General features: G+C 36.6%; 1 protein-coding gene across 1 annotated transcript in view; it reads right to left on the bottom strand.

The window, feature by feature from the left end:
* LOC136836448 (vasopressin V1a receptor-like) overlaps positions 1-4,319 on the bottom strand; it is a 75,524-nt gene extending 71,205 nt beyond the window's left edge. The window contains 2 exon segments of the mRNA XM_067100712.1: positions 3,493-3,608; positions 3,611-4,319. Coding sequence (XP_066956813.1) covers positions 3,493-3,608; positions 3,611-4,178 — 684 coding nt within the window. The 5' untranslated portion in view covers positions 4,179-4,319.
* Between the last annotated feature and the right edge of the window lie 15,681 nt (positions 4,320-20,000).

Below are 20,000 nucleotides of genomic sequence, written 5' to 3'. Positions count from 1 at the left end.
AAACTGTTTTTGAAAGAGGCGTCCAGTCCCATACAAAGTGACTGGCAAAACCGTTTATACTTTCCGTCAGAAGTCAAATCTCGGTCGCTCCTGCAGCTACAAGCATACAAAGAGAGAGAGAGAGAGAGAGAGAGAGAGAGAGAGAGAGAGAGAGAGAGAGAGAGAGAGAGAGAGAGAGAGAGAGCGCTGGTTCACATTTTTTGAGAGCTGGATTTTAACTCCTCATTTCTGCCGTGTGTCTTATCAAGTTGATCTCATCATCCACAAAATGAAATCATTTCTGTAACTTCCTAATTGCGCCAAGGTTTTTAAACCGCTAAATCTCTTCCATTTTATGGTGGAAAAAGTTGGAAACATGAGCTACTAAAGGATTATAATTATAGTGATAAGTATTATTATTATTATTATTATTATATATATTATATATTTTCATACAGGAAATCCTACCTCGAAATTCCGAGGGATTAGCGGACGAAATCTACGGAAAGCACATTACATTTTTCACATCTAGCTAAAAAGATTTGATATTAACATGATGAGTTGTCGTTCCGGGGAAATTATCTTATTTTAATTTATTTTATTTTGAGAAGAATTAACAAACACGGAGATACATATACACTTTTTACAGACAAGATAGATTATGAGTGTTACGTCTTATATTTCTCTTTTATAATCTTCTAACTTTAACAGTGTGACCAGGATAGCGTTTAGAAACTGACTACATAATAGTACCCAGATACATGAACGAAAGCTTCCAAGTGCCACCTGTGTTATTGTAAAAATCACCACCAACTCCTTGTCTCACCAGAAAAGAATGAAGATGTTGGGAAAGGAACTACGATTCAGAAAAAAATGAAGTACTGCATGACAGAGTGAATGACTGAGATAAGAAAATCAATTAACCAGTTTTCTTTAAACGGTTCAATATTCAGATACTTCCAGGAGCCATCTGTGTGATCTATAAAGGTAGATTTATAAAAAAAGTTAAAAACTCAAGTTCTTACAGCAAGATGTTAATAGATTTTCCAGGAGAAAGTTCACCGAGAAGGCCACTTCGAGTTATAAATAGAAACGACAACAGCTCTTTTGACACATTATTATTATTATATTATTATTATTTTGGTCTATCACAGTCATCACGTTCGACTGGGTGGTTTTTACAGTGTGGGGTTCCGGGTTGCATCCTGCCTCCTTAGGAGTCCATCACTTTTCTCACTATGTGCGCTGTTTCTAGTAGCACACTTTTTTGCATGGGTCCTGGAGCTACTTCGGCATCTAGTTTTCCAGATTCCTTTTCAGGGATCTTGAGATCGTGCCTAGTGTTCCTATTATTATGGGCACAATTGCGACTGGCATATTCCATATCCTTCTTATTTCGATTTTCAGGTCTTGATACTTATCAATTTTCTCTCTTTCTTTCTCATCTACTCTGGTGTCCCAAGGTATGACATCAATGAGTGATACTTTCTTCTTGATTTTGTCAAGCAACGTCACGTCTGGTCTATTGGCACGTATCACCCTATCTGTTCTGATACCATAGTCCCAGAGGATCTTTGCCTGATCGTTTTCTATCACTCCCGCAGGTAGGTGTTCGTACCACTTATTACTGCAAGCTAGCTATTGCCTCTTGCACAGGGTCCAGTGGAGGGCTTTTGCTACTGAATCATGCCTCTTTTTGTACTGGTTCTGTGCAAGCGCCGCACATTCGCTTGCTATGTGGTTTATGGTCTCGTCTTTCATATTGTACTTCCTGCATTTGGGTGAGATGTTATTTCCATCTATTGTTCTTTGGATATATCTGGTTCTTAGTTTATTATTATTATTATTATTATTATTATTATTATTATTATTATTATTATTATTATTCAAAAGATGAACCTTATTCATATGGAACAAGCCCACAGAGGCCACTCACTTGAAATTCAAGCTTCCACACAATATGGTGTTCATTAGAAAGAAATAAAAGAAGGTAATGAGAAATACAGAAAGAAGAGATCCCTTATTAAAAGAACAAAAATTAATAAACATATCAATAAATAAACAGAAACAGAAAAAAGGAACCTGAACTCGGGGGGTAGAGGGGGCTTGCAAGAATAGTATTTTTGGATATGGAGGATGCAATCGTTGTTAAAGATAAAGTTACAAGTAAAAGGCCACTGCAATTGCAAGCAGGCACCACTTTCCACGAACAGGTTCGACAAAGCTCGAGCCCGGCCTGAAATGATTTGATGACTGTCGTTTTCCCCGAGAAATTTCGAAAAGGAACACGAAAACCTGGCACTGGCGTGTAATTATTATACATGTATATACATACAAACATATATATATATATATATATATATATATATATGTGTGTGTGTATATTTATAATAATATATTTTTGATAATATTATATATATATAGCTCTTGGATCCAAAATACAAGAATATATGTGTGTGTAGTAGATTATTTTTTTAATAACACACACACACATTTATATACTGTATATTACAAACCTTAGATATATATAAGAATATATAGTGACCAGTAGATCATAATATACAATACACACACATATATATATATATATATATATATATATATATATATATATATATAATATATATATATATATAAAAATTAAAAATATTGGTTCCATCAATGAGATGTAAGTATAACAAATTGTATATCCTTCTATTTATCTATGCCTGGATGTGGATAGTAAATACGTGTATTTACTTACATCCCTACTTGCAGTTGATGAAAGTAATGAAAGTAAGTTTTTCACAATATATATATATATATTATATATATATATATATATATATATATATATATATATATATATATATATATATATATATATATATTCATCGTGCTTTTAGAGTCAATGGTCTTGCCACGATGCACCCATGCTACAGTAAAAAAAAAAAAAACTTGCCACCATCACACGCCTGTAACTGATGACACAAACATCACAAACAGTTTGAAGAGAAGCTAATGACTGATTGGTAGTTGCATCCAGTGCTTCATACAATTATCTAGCAACGGTCAAAAGTCGTTGACTTATTTACAACGTGTTCGTGATACGTAGGAGATAAGTTGCTGCCTCCATCATTTCCTTTAGTTAAAGGTTCCGGCTACTGAAGGTACTCGTTCGTGATTTAGTTTCCCTGAAGCCTAATTACTTTGAAAAATGGATAAAGCTGTGCTGACGCTTTTGAAAACTGGCTCGCTCTACAGACGATCAAGACTGAAAGGGAAGCCTATCATTAGCTGACCTCCGGCGGGTTCAATAGCGTGGAAAACGATTTCGTTTTTATAAGTCCGAGAGGCGAATTAAAACCTGATTAATTAGTTTCTCGGCGGATAAAAGGCGCCGTTCATTCACCTGGTTTTTCTTTCCCCAAGAAGCGAGAGGATTGGGGTGAGGGAAGGGAGGGGAAGGAAGTGAAGGGGATGGGAGGCGATGGAAGGTAGTGGAGGGGTGAGTCTCACCTGACGAGGGCTTACCTGGGGAAGAGAGATGACGGAGGAGATGGCCCAGGCGAAGAAGAGCATGATTTTGCCGCGCCTCTGGGCGTCGTTGACCTTGAGCGGGTGGAGGACGGCGAAGTAGCGGTCCAGGAGATGCAGACGAGCACCATGGACGACATGTAGAAGCCGAAGGCCGACAGGAACTTGTAGACCTTGCAGCCGACGTTGCCGAAGACCCACTCGATGGTGATGTGCCACGTGATCTCCGTCGGCAGGAAGACGAACGTGACGATCATGTCGGCCAGGGACAGGTGCATGATCATCATGTTGACCCGCGACTTCCGGTGGCGGTTCCTGAAGAGGGCGACGAAGACGACCAGGTTGCCGACGGCGGCGAAGGGGAACAGCAGGGAGTAGGCGATCAGCTGGGTCCTGTTGATGTACTTGAGGCCCTCCGGGATGTAGGAGGTGAAGTTGGTGCCGTTGGTGTCGTTGAGCAGCATGGCGTCGTCCAGGTCCATCGGCTGGTAGTCGCTCAGCAGCTGCTGTTGCTGCTGCTGCGTCTCCGTCGACAGGTACTGAGGAGGGCTCCGGCCGTCGAAATCCGACGGGTGGTCTGGCAGGTCCAGCAAGCCCGGCCGGTCGGAGCCGCCCAAAACCGCATCCAGGGATGTGGTGTTGGCGGCTAGGGGGGAAAAGCTCATCATTTGGCCGCTGTACATGGCGCCTTGTGGGCCGAATGGGGTCACATTAAGTCACGTTAGGAGCCTGGTATGGTAACGGTCCCCATCGTCTTGGCGGATACTATGAAAAGGTCTGAGTCTGAGTCTAAGTCTAGGTCTAGGTCTAGGTCTAGGTCTAGGTATAGGTCTAGATCTCGATCAAGGTCAAGCACTGGCGGCCCCACTACACCATGAAGAGTGAAGAAGTTCCTCCTTCAGACTCTCCACTTTGGACATAAAACTGAGCACAAACCGTGACCCGGGAAGGGGCTGGGGAATCCTTATGTCGCGAGACCAGGATTGCAGGCTAGCAGGATCGAAGCTTTATCCTGGGTATGAAACCCCAGGCAAGAGAGTCCTATCAGGCCCGAGAGAGACGTCCTTCACACCGAGCGAGCGCTAATCCTTCACTCCTGTTCATTAACCTCATCTCGTAATGCGGGGGAAGGGGGGAAGGCGGGGTGGACCTGCAATTGAATAAGAGGACAGTATTAGTACTGCTGTCAAAAGCGTTCAAACAAATAATTTGTTTTAACTCCATGCTTAGTCGAAACAAAGAGTCAATAAACAGCTTTGTTTATCCTTTGTTAGACGGCTGTATGCGCGTGGCATGACTGCGGAAAGTAATAATAATAATAATTATAATAATAACAGATCTGTAGTGTGATGCTTTTAGATCACAGCAGTACAACAGTAAAAATTAGATTAATACAATGATCATAATCACAACAATAATGGGCCTTTTCAAAAACAATTATAATTTCAATTGAGATACGCCCATGTTATGAATGATATGCATACACATACACTATATATATATATATATATATATACTGTATATATACTGTATATATATATATATATATATATATATATATATATATATATATATATATATATATATATATATATATGTATATATATATATCATTCTCAGGCTCATATACAAACTGCAGGCACGCTTTACATTCATGGTAATTGATAAATAATGATACACACATTTCAAACAACACACTCCGTATGCAACAATACAATTCCCATAAATCTATGACGGTTTTTGCATACCAGACCACATATTATTTTTGTGTATCCATGCACATATTTTACTTTTTTTTGCATACCCACAAACACATTTTTTTGGTGTACCCAACCATATTTTTTTTGCGTACCCACACATTTCATTTTGTGTACCCACATTTTTTTTATGTATCCACCCACATTTTTTTGCGTATCCACCCACATATTTTTTTGGAGTATCTACTCATATTTTTATTAATATTCACCCATATGTTTTTTGCATATCAATCAACATATTTTTTTTGCATATCCAACCACATTTTTTTGCATATCCATCCACATATTTTTCTTTACATATCCACCCACATATTTTTTTTGCGTATCCACCCTCGTATTTTTTTGTGTATCCACCCCCATATATTTTTTTTGCATATCCACCCACATATTTTTTTGAGTATCCACCCACATATTTTTTTCGTGTATCCACCGACATATTTTTTTGCATACCCATCTAGATATTTTTTTTTGCATATCCATCCACATATTTTTTTGCATATCCATCCACATTTTTATTTTTTTGCATATCCACCCCCATATCTTTGTTGCATATCCACCCACAATTTTTGTGTATCCACCCACATATTTTTTTTGGCAAATCCGCCCCATTTTTGTTATGTATCCACCCATTTATTTTTTTTTTTTGCATATCCACCCATATATTTATGTCCACCTATATATATATATATATATATATATATATATATATATATATATATATATATATATATATATATATATATATATATATATATATATATATATATATTTAGTATCCACTCACATATTGTTTTGTATATCCATCCACATTTTTTTTTGCATAGCTACCACGCATAATTTTTTTTGTGTATCCACCCAAATATTCTTTTCCGTATCACCCACATATTTTTTTTATATTTTTGCATATCCACTCACATATTTCATTGCTGAGTACCCAGCCAGACATTTATAGAACCAGTTGTTATTTATGGCTAAAAACGTTGTCCAAGGTGACACCTTGAGCACTGGGGGCAATTCGTCACGTCGAAACTTGCGTTGTTTGCGCGCTGGTGATTCGTCAAAGACACAAATGAAAACGTAAACAAAAGCGACTGATTTAGCTACAAGCTTCAAGGCTGATTACAAGAAGGTTCCACGGAATGTACGAGCAAGACTTCCTGGCTTGAACGAATCGATTCGTTTCCACCGACGACGATAGAACGAACGACGACGAACTGTGCTGACGAAGAACTTTCGTCAACACGGCGTTGACGTTACCATAGGGATGACGTGTAATTACTGAAAAGGTATAAATATGAACTTGGAAAGCCGGAACGTCATCAGTTTTTATTAGGATACTGAAGGGGGAGGGGAGAGGGGAAGGAAGAAAGAGAGAGAGAGAGAGAGGAGGAGGAGGGAGAGGGGAATTTATCTGTTTTTTATTTTCTGACAGCAGGTCTCCGTCCCAAACGTGTTCAAGGGCCCGAGGATGAAAAGTCTTGAATTTCTAATTAATCCAACGTTGGCCTGTCTCAAGCAGCCATTATTATCAAAAGTCTGTTTCTTTACGACGAAGGAGAAAAAAAAATAGTGATGTTTCTCATGCGACAACAAAACGAAGGCTAACAAATAGACGAGTATACCGTAACTTACAGCCCTGCTCGGAGACGCTAACCTCCGCCAAGGCTGAGTTTGAGGATATTTTCACCCTATCCTCCCCGGGAAATAAAAAAAAAAAAAAAAATTCCTTCTCACCGATTATGAAACTCCATTCTCTCCCCAAGTACCTAAAACGACATTCCCGTTTCATCCAAAGTCAAAAACGAACAAACAGATAGACAGATAGACACAGACCCCAGGAAAGTAAAATAAAATATCCTTCTCGCCGAAAAGAAATTCGAATGTCTTCCGGAATCTAAAACAACATTCCAGTTTCTCCCAAAGGCCAAACAAACAAACAGACAGAGAGACACAGTCACAAACAAAACCTTGCTGTTGCAAAAGAAGTATCAGTGTCACACGGGGGACGGCTTAAGACTCATAAACTCGTAAAAGGAATAATTAAAAGAAATAAAAAAATCACGTGGACGTAAAATTAAGCAACAGGCAATATACTGTGAAAGTGTCTCAATGAGGAACTTAACTTTCTTTTAATCTATAAATATATATATATATATATATATATATATATATATATATATATATATATATATATATATATATGTATATACATACATACATATAGATATATACACACACACACACACACACACACACACACACATATATATATATATATATATATATATATATATATATATATATATATATATATATATTATTAAAGTAGTTTAACCAGAATACTGAGCTGACTTCTCAGCTCTCATAGGACTGGCTACACATATATATACATATATATAAATATATATAGATTTATTTTTATATGATCATAAATAATACATATATAATATATATATATGTGTGTGTGTGTGCGTATTTAACAAAAACAAAATCTAATAAAAATGGAAGCTCAAAAAAAAAAAATTATTTCCTCTTCTCTAATAATCAAAAACTCAGGTTACCGGAAACACGAAATACTCGTAAAAACATGAGAGTTCCGAATTACGTGAAGGATAAATGACATGATGAACTCATTAATGAAAATTATACATTTTGCGCTGTGATTAATGCGTTCCACAAAAGGGTCTTTTATTATTTTATTTATGTATTTTTTTGGGGGGTGGGTGGGAGAAATGAGGCTCTTTGTGCAAACGGACGAACGAACGAAGGCATCCAGGAGTTGTCATTGAATATATATATGTGTATATATATATAGATATATATATATATATATATATATATATATATATATATATATATATATATATATATATATATATATATGTTTGGTTAACATTAATCTTTGTGCAAATTGCTACCAAAAACCATCATTATCTTTATTTTCTTCTTCTTCCTCCTTCGATAATCGACGACGTCGAGTCTAAGCATTCGACATCAATCTCTTCTTGTAGAATCAATTCTAAAAAGCCATCATTATTTTCGTCGTCGTCTTCTTCTTCCTTTGATAATCGACGATGTCGAGTCTATGCATTCGACATCAATCTCTTCCTGTGGGATCGATTCTAAAAAGCCATCATTATTTTCGTCTTCTTCTTCTTCCCTCAATAATCGACGATGTCGAGTCCATGAATTCGACATCAATCTCTTCCTGTAGAATCAATTCTAAAACTCTACAGGACGCTTCTTAGGAGCAAATTCATTCCTGCTCTCTCCAGCTGCTGACCTCTCCTGAATTTCTGGTGGTTCCGTTTCATTTTCTATTCCTTCAGATTTATTCATTTATCTCCTATTCCTATAATCTCTCTCTCTCTCTCTCTCTCTCTCTCTCTCTCTCTCTCTCTCTCTCTCTCTCTGCAGGCCAAGATTTCCCTTTGGAGCCCCTTGGGTTTATTGCAGTCTATTGACTCTGTTCATAAGGGTTAAAATGATTTATAGAAAGAAAGAAACGAAGAAGGAAAGACGCAAAGAAAGAAAAACAGAAAGAAAGAAAGAGAAAAAGAAAGAAAGACAGAAAGATTGGTCAGAGTCCCAGCCAAAAGGTAAATCTACAGATGAGTGATTTATCTGCTTCAGAAGCAAATGAATAGGTAAAAGGAAAAATATAACAGATAAATTGAATATTATAAAAAAGAACGCTTAAATTCACACAATATAATATATATATTATATATAATATCTAATATATAAAAATGAACGTAAGTTTCTAAAGAAATTTGTAACTTTGTGTGCTATGCATATCCGAACCACTTGACAGATCTAGACAAAATTTGGCACGTGACCATCATTTGACCTAATTTAGATAATAAGGTAGGTTTCAAACCGGTAAACCCCCTTCCCCTTCCCCTTTGTAACTTACGTGGTAAATAAACTCTACGGGTTTATCATACCTCATTTCATGTACTCGAGACCATAAAAATATGTTATTGAAAATGCTTTTCAGTCACCACAGTAATAAAAGGAACAGACAGCACAGTAATATCTGTATAGTATGGACAGTCACCACAGTAATACCTGGAAAAAAGGGACATACATCACAGTAATCCCTCGTTAAAGGTGACAGACAGCACAGAAATACCTGGATAAAAGGGACAGTCACCACAGTAATACCTGGACCACATTAATACCTGGATAAAAGGGCCAGTCACCACACTAAATACCTGGATAAAAAGGACAGACAGCACAGTAATGCCTGGATAAAAGGAACAGTCACTAAAGTAGTGCCTGGATAAAAGGGAAAGTCACCACAGTAATATCTGGATAAAGGGACAGTCACAACAGTAATACCTGGATAAAAGGGACGGACGGAACAGTCATACCAGGATAAAAGGAACAGTAACGACGGTGATATCTGGATAAAAGGGATAGACAGTACAGTAACACCTGGTTAAAGGGGACAGACAGTACAGTGACAACCGGTTAAAGGGAACAGGCAGCAGAGTAATATCTGGACAAAAGGGATAGTCACCACAGTAACACCTGGATAAAAGGGACAGACAGTACAGTAATAACTGGTAAAAGGTTAAAGGTGTCAGATAGTACAGTAATACATGGATAGAAGGGACAGTAACCACAGTAATACCCAGATAAAAGGGGCAGTCACCACACTAATAACTGGATAGAAGGGACAGTCACCACAGTAATTTCTGGATAATAGGGACTGTCATCACAGTAATACCTGGATGAAAGGGACATACAGTACAGTAATACCTGGATAAAATGGACAGTCGCCACAGTAGTACCTGGATAAGAGGGACAAACAAAACAGTAATAACAGGATAAAAGGGGCAGTTATCACATAAATTTCTGGATAAAAGGGACAGTCATCACAGTAATACCTGGATAAAAGGGACAGTTACCACAGTAATGCCTGTTCAAAGGGTGAACGTTTGCATGAAAAAAGTAGAACTGTCAGTCGGACCGTCAACACAAAACCCTCCCTCTCTTCCTTCTCCCTCCCTATCTCCTTCCACCTCTCCCTTCCCTCTTCCCTCCCCCTCCCCTTTCCCTTTTCTCTCCACCTACATGTAGACTGTCATTCAGAGTTTTCCCGGGCAGTGCCGGGTTGGTCAGCTAGTACAAACACGCATACATACATTATATAAAAAAAATATATATATACATATAAAAACATTTATGCATACATTTACATACACACACATATATATATATCTATATATATAATGTATGTAAAAGAGAGGATAAAGAATACTTAATTAAATACCAGGATACAACAAAAGCAATTTGCAATACCTAATTATTTCTATACATATTGGAAAATTGAAACCCCAAACGGCAAATCCTTTTTATATATTTTTTCGTACCGGAAAGAGGCGCAGGAAATGAATCAGGAATTAACAAAAAATAAAAATAAATAAATAAAAATACAGGTTTACAAAATTCATAAACAGTTCATAGTGAAGGGGAGAGATGAGAATAAATCCTTTCGGCCTTTTCTGTTATAAAATGGAAAGGGGTCGCGGGATTTTTTGACACCCAGTTGAGCTTCTTCAAGCACCGGCTTTCGGAAAAATCCATCACCTCGGATTTAAAAGGGTTTGCCACTTAAGTAATGTGCCAGTTTATTATCAATATCATTTTTATGGTGAGTAATATACTATCCGTCTGTATTTATTATTATTATTATTACTGTAGTCTGAATGGAAAGAGTGAGGGTATATTATTATTATTATTATTATTATTATTATTATTATTATTATTATTATTATTATTATCTTCTCTCTCTCCCGTCTTTTCCTTCCCTCAAGGAAAGAATGTAATAATGAAGTTTCAATTCCAGGAAGACTGTAATAAAGGTTCAATTTTCCAAAAGACTGTAAGAAAGTTTCCATTCCCTCAGGACTGTAACAAAAGTTTCAATTCCAAAAAGGCTGTAATAAAGTTTCTGTCCCTGAAAGACTGTAATAAAGTTTCAATTCCCAGAAGACTGTAATAGAGCTTCAATATCCGGAAGACTGTAATAAGATTTCAATTCCCAAAAGACTGTCATAAAGTTTCAGTTCCGGAAAGAATGCAATAAAATTTCAATATCCGTAAGCCTGTAATAAAGTTTCAATTCCCGGAAGACTGTAAAAAATGTTCAATTCCCGGAACACTGCAATAAAGTTTCAATTTTCCAAAAGACTGCAATAAAGTTTCAATTCTCAAAAGACATTAATAAAGTCTCAGTTACTGAAAGACTGTAATAAAGTATCAGTATCGGTAAGAGTATAAAAGTTTCAATTCCAGAAACAATGTAAAAAGTTTTAAAGTCCTGCAAGTTAGTAATAAACTTTCAATTTTCGAAAGACTAATAAAGTTTCAATTCCCAGAGGATTGTAATAAAGTTCCAATTCCCAGAAAACTGTTACACAGGTTCAATATTCTCAAAGACTGTAATAAGGTTTCAATATCTGTAAGACTGTAATAAAGTTTCAGTTCCCGAAAGACTGCAATAGTTGCAAAATCCGTAAGACTGTAATAAAAGTTTCAATTCCCGAGAGACTGTAATAACGTTCAATTCCTGTAAGAAAGTAATAAAGTTTAAATTCCAGAAAGATTGTAGTAGTAAAGTTTCAATATCCATAAGACTAATAAAGTTTCAGTTTTCGAAATAGTAATAAAGTTGAAATTCCTTCAAGACTAATAGTTTCAGTTTCCTTAAGAATGGAAAAAAGTTTCAATCCCCATGCCACTGTAATAATTTCAGTTCCCGTAAGACTAATACAGTTCCAGTTCCTATAAGACTGAAATAAAGGTTCAATTCCCACAAGAGTGTAATAAAGTTTCAATTCTCGTAAAACAGTAATAAAGTTTAAATTCCTACTTGACAGTTTTAATATCCGTAAGACTGTAACAGTTTCAATTCCCGGAAGACTGTTACAGTTTCAATTCCCGTAACACTGTAATAAAGTTTCAATCCCAGATAGATTGTAATAAAGTTTCAATTCTCTAAAGATTGTAATAAAATTTCAATCCCCGTAAGACTAATAAAATTTCAATTCTGTAAGGCTGTAATGAAGTTTCAATTCCTGAAAGACTAATACAGTTTCAGTTCCCGCAAGAATGTAACAAAGTTTCAATTCCCGAAAACGTAACGAAGTTTCAATTGCCGTAAGACTGTAACAATGTTACAATCACCGTACGTCTGTAATAAAGTTTCAATTCCCACAAGGCTGTAATAAAGCTTCAATTCCTGTCGAACTCTTTAAAAAAAAAAAAGCGAAAACCTGCAATGAAACTGTTGTCCAAAGCCAGCGAAGCTTTTTTTTTTTTTTTTTTTGGTGTTATTTGAGTCCACGTTTTTCACACAGTTGGCTCATTACGCAGTCAGATGCTATAGAAGCGGGGTACGCAGACAGTTTTTAAAAAAATATAGAAAAAAATGCTAGAAAATAAAAAAAACATAAAAAAGAAAAAATGATTAAAAGATAAAGAAAGAAAAAAGACAAAATGATTCCAAATGAAAAATGATTAAAAAAGAAAAATGACTTAAAAAATTAAAAACAAAAAAGAAAAAATAATTAAAAAGAAAAATTACTATGAATGAAAAAATTATTTTTAAAAACGGAACCAATTATGGAAGTATCAACGGGAAAACAGTGTCTCCTTACTTCCAGGAACACATCAGCGCTCTCTATTCAAACGGTTTCCAGCATTTACCAAAATAGCTCGCATAAAAGGAGGCAGAGAGAGAGAGAGAGAGAGAGAGAGAGAGAGCTCCATTTAGGTAGATGATGACAGATCTCTATTCACTGAAATTGCAGAGGAAACAAGTGATTGAGAAGACCTGCAAAAAGGTTGGAATTAGCACGGTCTTCCTCCTGTATAAATTGTCATTTTTTATACAGTTATATACTGGCCCCATACACACATACATATATATACATATATATATACATTATACATATAATTGTATATATATATTATATACTTATATATATGTATATATACACACACACACACACACACACACACACACACACACACACACACACACACACACACACATATATATATATATATATATATATATATATATATATATATATATATATATATATATATATATATACTGTAGAGAGAGAGAGAGAGAGAGAGAGAGAAAGAGAGAGAGAGTGATCGAGTGGTTCAGAACCTCTCCACGCTAATGACACCCGTAAACGATCCGATGCAGGGGAAGTTGTTACGGTTTAAACCCGTTTGTTGTACAACCCATTAGTCTGCCTGTTGACCTAAAACAGTGATCTGAGTACCTGACGGTTATTCAGCTGTAAAGGGCCGCTTCAGAGTTATGTTAAGTGTAAGGAGTCTGGTTGTAAGTCAGACTCAAGACTTTTTCATGCAGAGGCTGTATGGGGGGGGGGCGCATACAATAGAATACACATGAATACTAAAGAAAGAGTAAATGCTCTTTGTTCTCTAAGATGCATCGGGGAGGTGAAAAGTTAAATCCAGTGAAATGTTAAATAAGGTGAAAAGTTAAATCCGGTGAAATGTTAAATAAGGTAAAAAGTTAAATCCGGTGAAATGTTAAATAAGGTGAAATTAAATCCGATGAAATGTTAAATAATGTGAAAAGTTAAATCCGGTGAAATGTTAAATATGATGAAAAGTTAAATCCGGTGAAATGTTAAATAATGTGAAAAGTTATATCCGGTGAAATGTTAAATAAGATGAAAAGTTAAATCAGGTGAAAAGTTAAATAAGTTGAAATGTTAAATCCGGTGAAATGTTAAATAAGATGAAATGTTAAATAAGATGAAAAGATAATCCGGTGAAATGTTAAATAAGATGAAATGTTAATGTTAAATAAGATGAAAAGTTAAAACCTGTGAAATGTTAAATAAGATGAAATGTTAAATACGATGAAAAGTTAAATCAAGTGAAATGTTCAATAATGTGAAAAGTTATATCCGGTGAAATGTTAAATAAGATGAAATGTTAAATCCAGTGAAATGTTAAATAATGTGAAAAGTTATATCCGGTGAAATGTTAAATCCGGTGAAATGTTAAATAATGTGAAAAGTTATATCCGGTGAAATGTTAAATAAGATGAAAAGTTAAATCCTGTGAAATTTTAAATAAGTTGAAATGTTAAATACGATGAAAAGTTAAATCCGGTGAAATGTTGAATATAGTAAAATATTAAATACACTGAAATGTTAAATATAGTGAGATGTTAAATACGGTGAAATGTTCAATACAGCGAAATATTAAATAGAGTGGAATTTTAAATGAGGTGAAATGCTGTATACAGTGAAATGTTAAATATGATGAATTGTCAATACGGTGAAATCCTAATTGTAGTGAAATGTTAAATACGGTCAAATTTTAAATAGGGTGAAGCATTAAATGCACTGAAATGTTAAATATGCCAAAATGTTAATACATTGAAATGTTAAATATGGTGAAATGTTAAATATGGTGAAATGTTCAATACAGTGAAATGTTAAATAGGGTGGAATTTTAAATGAGATGAAACGCTGTATACGGTGAAATGTTAAATACGAAGTAATACCAATACGGTGAAATGTTAAATAACGTGAAAGGTCAAAAATGGCGAAATTTTAAATAAGATGACATGTTAAATACGGTGAAATGTTAAATACGCTGAAATGTAGAACAGAAGAAATAACAACCCTTTACAACACAACGGGTTGTGGGCGCCCGTGAGCGTGAATTTAGGAATTAGGGAGAGAAAATGTTTGTCGTAAATTTAAACAGAGTTTAACCACGGGCGGCGGTACAGTCGTTTGGCTTCACGCCCACATATTTCACTGTTTTATTTAGTCTAGCGATAAATACAAAATCAAACGTGCACATACGTGTATGCACACAAACACACGGCCACACAGCGCGTGTATGTGTAGTTTAGATATTTTCAGCTATCTTGTTTTTTCCACAAAAAAAAATCATGCGGATATAATTCCACGGGCGAGGAATCCAGACGGAATGGCCACGAAAAGCGATTTTATTCTTCAGCCGGCCGTTCCAGCAACCATTACATGGAAAGAACTATACAGAGGTTCGTTGTATGTAGGGGCAGTCGTAACATAACCCTGATTTATATTTTGGGGAAGGGAAGGAAATTCTACCCCTCGGGGGGCCAAGGGGCTGGCTGGGCATGGTAGCGGCTCTTGAATATCGCTGTTCTCACCGAAAACAAAAAAATTGTCACGAACAGTTTTTATTTGCAATTTTTATTTTTTGGGCCGTAACAAAATACCGAAATGCTTTCCAAGGCTTGCCTTTTATATCTGGTTAAATCACAGAGTTTTTTTACTTGTAATTTTTATATTTCAGTCCTTTCCTTTTTTTTTTTTGGTTAAATCAAATAATTTCTCTATCTGTAATTTTTATGTCACAGGACGTAACAAAAACAAAATGCTTTCCGAGGGATATAAATTTGTTTGGTCAAATCAGTTTTTTACTTGTAATTTTTATAATTTAGTGTTTTTATTTAATTTTTTTTTTTGTTAAATAAAAAAAATTATCTGTAATTTTCTATGCCATAGAACATAACAAAAACGAAATGCTTTTCCAGAGACATAAATTTTTGGGGTCAAATCAAAGAATTTTTTATTTGTAATTTATATTTATGATGCTTCATAATTTTTTGGCCAAATAAAAAATCTTTATTTGAAATTTTTATTTTACAGGTCGTAAAAAAAAAGAAAACCAAATGCTTTCCCCGGGTTTTCATATATTTTTTGGTCAAATCTCTGCACGCCAGATTGAACTGGACTGTAGAAAATGGAAGAACAAAATTTCATCTCTAGTTTAAAGTTGCATGTACGATAAAAGGCAGGAGAAGAAGAATAGGAAGACGAAGAAAAAGAAGAGTGACGAGATGCTGTTTTTATCAAGCCTAAAGCAGCTCCTCGCGGTCTTTTGTAAAGCCCGGTGCTAGAATAAGTAGCAGGCCGCTGTTATGCCACACACACACACACACACACACACACACACACACACACAGAGAGAGAGAGAGAGAGAGAGAGAGAGAGAGAGAGAGAGAGAGAGAGAGAGAGAGAGAGAGAGAGAGAGAGAGAGAGAGAGAGAGAGAGTTGAATCACATTGCATAAATCAATGACTTTTTTCATATCACTGTCATGAGAAGTTTTACAAAATTGAGAGAGAGAGAGAGAGAGAGAGAGAGAGAGAGAGAGAGAGAGAGAGAGAGAGAGAGAGAGAGAGAGAGAGAGAGAGAGATTTAAAACAAATTGCACAAATCAGTGACTTTTTTCAAGTCATCGCCGTGAAAACTATTACAAGAGAGAGAGAGAGAGAGAGAGAGAGAGAGAGAGAGAGAGAGAGAGAGAGAGAGAGAGAGAGAGAGAGAGAGATCTGAAACATATTGAACAAGTCAATGACCTTTTTCATATCACTGTCACGAAAAGTATTACAAAACTGAGAGAGAGAGAGAGAGAGAGAGAGAGAGAGAATTTGAAACATACTGCTCAAATCGGTGACTTTTTTTATATCATTGATATGAAAAGTATTACAAAAGAGAGAGAGAGAGAGAGAGAGAGAGAGAGAGAGAGAGAGAGAGAGAGAGAGAGAGAGAGAGAGAGAGAGAGAGAGAGTTGAATCACATTGCATAAATCAATGACTTTTTTCATATCACTGTCATGAGAAGTTTTACAAAATTGAGAGAGAGAGAGAGAGAGAGAGAGAGAGAGAGAGAGAGAGAGAGAGAGAGAGAGAGAGAGACCCGAGAGAGGAGAGAGATTTAAAACAAATTGCACAAATCAGTGACTTTTTTCAAGTCATCGGTTTGTATACGAAATGTCATGGGCAAAAATGCCAGAGACATTGGTACAGGCGTTTACCGTAGCTAACACCTCCAAAAAGGATAATTTGAAGACAAAGGGAAGCTATTAGGATATGCCATCTTCAGGTTCTCAAGGAAAATGAAGACTTTTTGATGTCATTATACCGCAGCTCTCATTAGACAGGTAACGAAATGGGCTGCTCACAGACACAAGGTGGGAGCACATAAAACCTTGTACCAAAAAACACGCATTTTTTTTTTTCATGCAGAGGCCGTAGGGAAGGGCAGCCAGTATGAAAATGAAATGCATACGAATATAAAAGAAATACCGAATTCTCTATTTTCTCTATTTTTTGTGTGTACAATGATTTTGACACAGATGACACCGCTTTTACTCGACATATATGACACTGCCTCTACTCGACACAGAAACACTACCTCCAGTCGACATGGATTTCCCGCCCTGTTACTCGACATAATAGATCATGTTGAAATCGACTCGAATGACACCACATCTATTCAACACAGATGACACTAAGTTGACACCACCTTTACTCGACTCGAATGACACCGCCTGTACTCGACATAGATGACACTGCCTTTATTCAACGCAGAAACACCACCTCTAATCGACTCGGATGATACCGCCTCTACTCGACACAGTTGAGACCACACTATTCGACGCAGATTACACTATTTCTACTCGACTACGCTGACACCACCTTTAATCGACTCGGATGACACTACTGACATAGATGACATCGCTTTTATTCAACGCAGGAACACCACTCTAATCGACTCGATGATACCGCCTCTACCGACACAGTTGAGACCACAAACACCACTCCTACTCGACTACGCTGACACCACCTTTAATCGACTCGGATGACACCACAAGCGTTTGACACAGTTGACAGCTCATTTATGCGACACAGAAACGCCTCTCTCCGAGGCAGATGACACCGCCTCTCCTCGACACAGATGACACCGCCTCTACTCGACTCAACTGACACTTCATTAACTCGACCTTTTATCATCCTCCCGTACGAAGAAGTCGAATTACAAGCAAAGCTGGAACTGAACACTGTCGAATAAAACTGGGGATTCAGACCATAACTTAGTGATTGCCAGAGTCTAGATCAAGTGGAATATGAAAAGGAACAGCAGCAATGAAACGAGAGAAAAATTTGACACTGATAAGCTCAAAGATGGGACAGGTAGGATGGAATACCAAATAAACATAAGAAAGAGATTTGATGTTTTACAACTGCTACGTGACGATGAAGAGATAGGACTCCAGGAAAAACGTGAAGACATAGAACAAATTGTTAAAGAAGCAGCTGAGGAAACCACACGGGTACATGGAGAGAACACGTAACGAACATAGGTTTGATGATGACTGCAGAAGAATGGCGGGTGAAAGGAAACAAAAAAGAACAGAATTCTTGCAGCAGAACAGGCACTAGGAGAGAACTTCAGGGAGAAAAGAAGGCCAGCAACGAGAATAAACAGAAGAAAGAAGAGAGATGCATTAAACAAGGAACTGGAGGGCATGCACAGAAACGTGAGAAATGGTAAGATAAGGGAAGGCTATGGGGAGGGGTATCAGGAAAATAAAGAACGGATACCAAGCAAGAAGCAGAATAGCGAAAGATGCCACTGGAAGTATTACGGTACAGGAGGACAAAGTACTGGAGATATGGAAGAACTATTTCTGTATGCTGTTGAATAGGGATGACCCAGTAAATCCTATTGAAGGGAGACATATGCAGGCACCAGATTTGAGAGTGGAGGAACCAACGCTGATAGATGGGAAGAATGCAATCAATAGCCTGAAGAATAATAAGAAACCTGGTTTAGATAACATACCAGCAGAGCTCCTTAAGAATGGCGGCGAGATATTACACTCGGAGATCTTTGAGCTTCTAATAATGATCTGGGGAACAGAAGAAAAGCCAGCAACATTGGGAAACGGGCGACAGTATCCCGGTACATAAAACGGGGAGATAAGTCAGGCTGTGCTAGTTATAGAGGGATTACTCTTCTGCCAACTCATGGTAAGTTAGTTAGCCAAAATTATAAGATAAATTAGAACTCATAGAGACAGCATGGGCGAATATCAATGTGGATTCAGAAAAGGAAGATTAACAACTGACCAGATTTTTACTATTATTAGACAAATAATGAAAAACACTGGGAGTATAATGCAGACATATGGCAGGTTTTTGTAGACTTTAAACAAGCATACGATAGAATCCACAGACCATCAATGTGGAATGTTATATGAAGGAATTCGGTATACCAGAAAAGCTTACAAATTTGGTAAAAGTGTGCTACAGGATAATAAGCGTTGTGTCCAGGTGGGAAGGAAAAGGACAGAATGTTTTGAAATCAAAACAGGTTTGAGACAGGGATGCCTTCTATCTCCAATGTTGTTTAATCTAAATTTAGAGGAAATAATGCGGAGTACCGAGGAAGTTGAGGGTGGGGTCAACTTGAGAGATACAAGTGCCAAAGTCCTTGCACTTACAGTGATGTTGATTTCTTAGGTACAGATATACAAAATATAGAATTTTGTATATACCATTCAAAGAAACTGCTGCCAGAGTAGGACTAGAGATCAGTGGAAGAAAAACCAAAATGATGAGATTGTTAAGGAACAACCAACAACAACAGCAACAACAAAATATGGGAGATATTGAGAGCGTGAGGGAATTTAAATATCTAGGAAGTATGTTAACATACAGAAATGAGATGGAGAGAGAGAGAGGTTCTGGCTAGAATTACAGCAGGGAACAGATGCATTTTCAGTCTACACCTTTTAAAGAGAAGAACCATCACAAGGTCTACCAAATTAAGAATTTACAACACCATTATCAGGCCAGTAGTACTATACGGTTGTGAGACCTGGACACTGA

The sequence above is a fragment of the Macrobrachium rosenbergii genome, chromosome 56 (assembly GCF_040412425.1).
Source record: "Macrobrachium rosenbergii isolate ZJJX-2024 chromosome 56, ASM4041242v1, whole genome shotgun sequence".
In the NCBI taxonomy this organism is placed as follows: domain Eukaryota; kingdom Metazoa; phylum Arthropoda; class Malacostraca; order Decapoda; family Palaemonidae; genus Macrobrachium; species Macrobrachium rosenbergii.
Note: the sequence above shows the minus strand (reverse complement) of the source record. Positions and strands in the feature narration are given on the sequence as shown.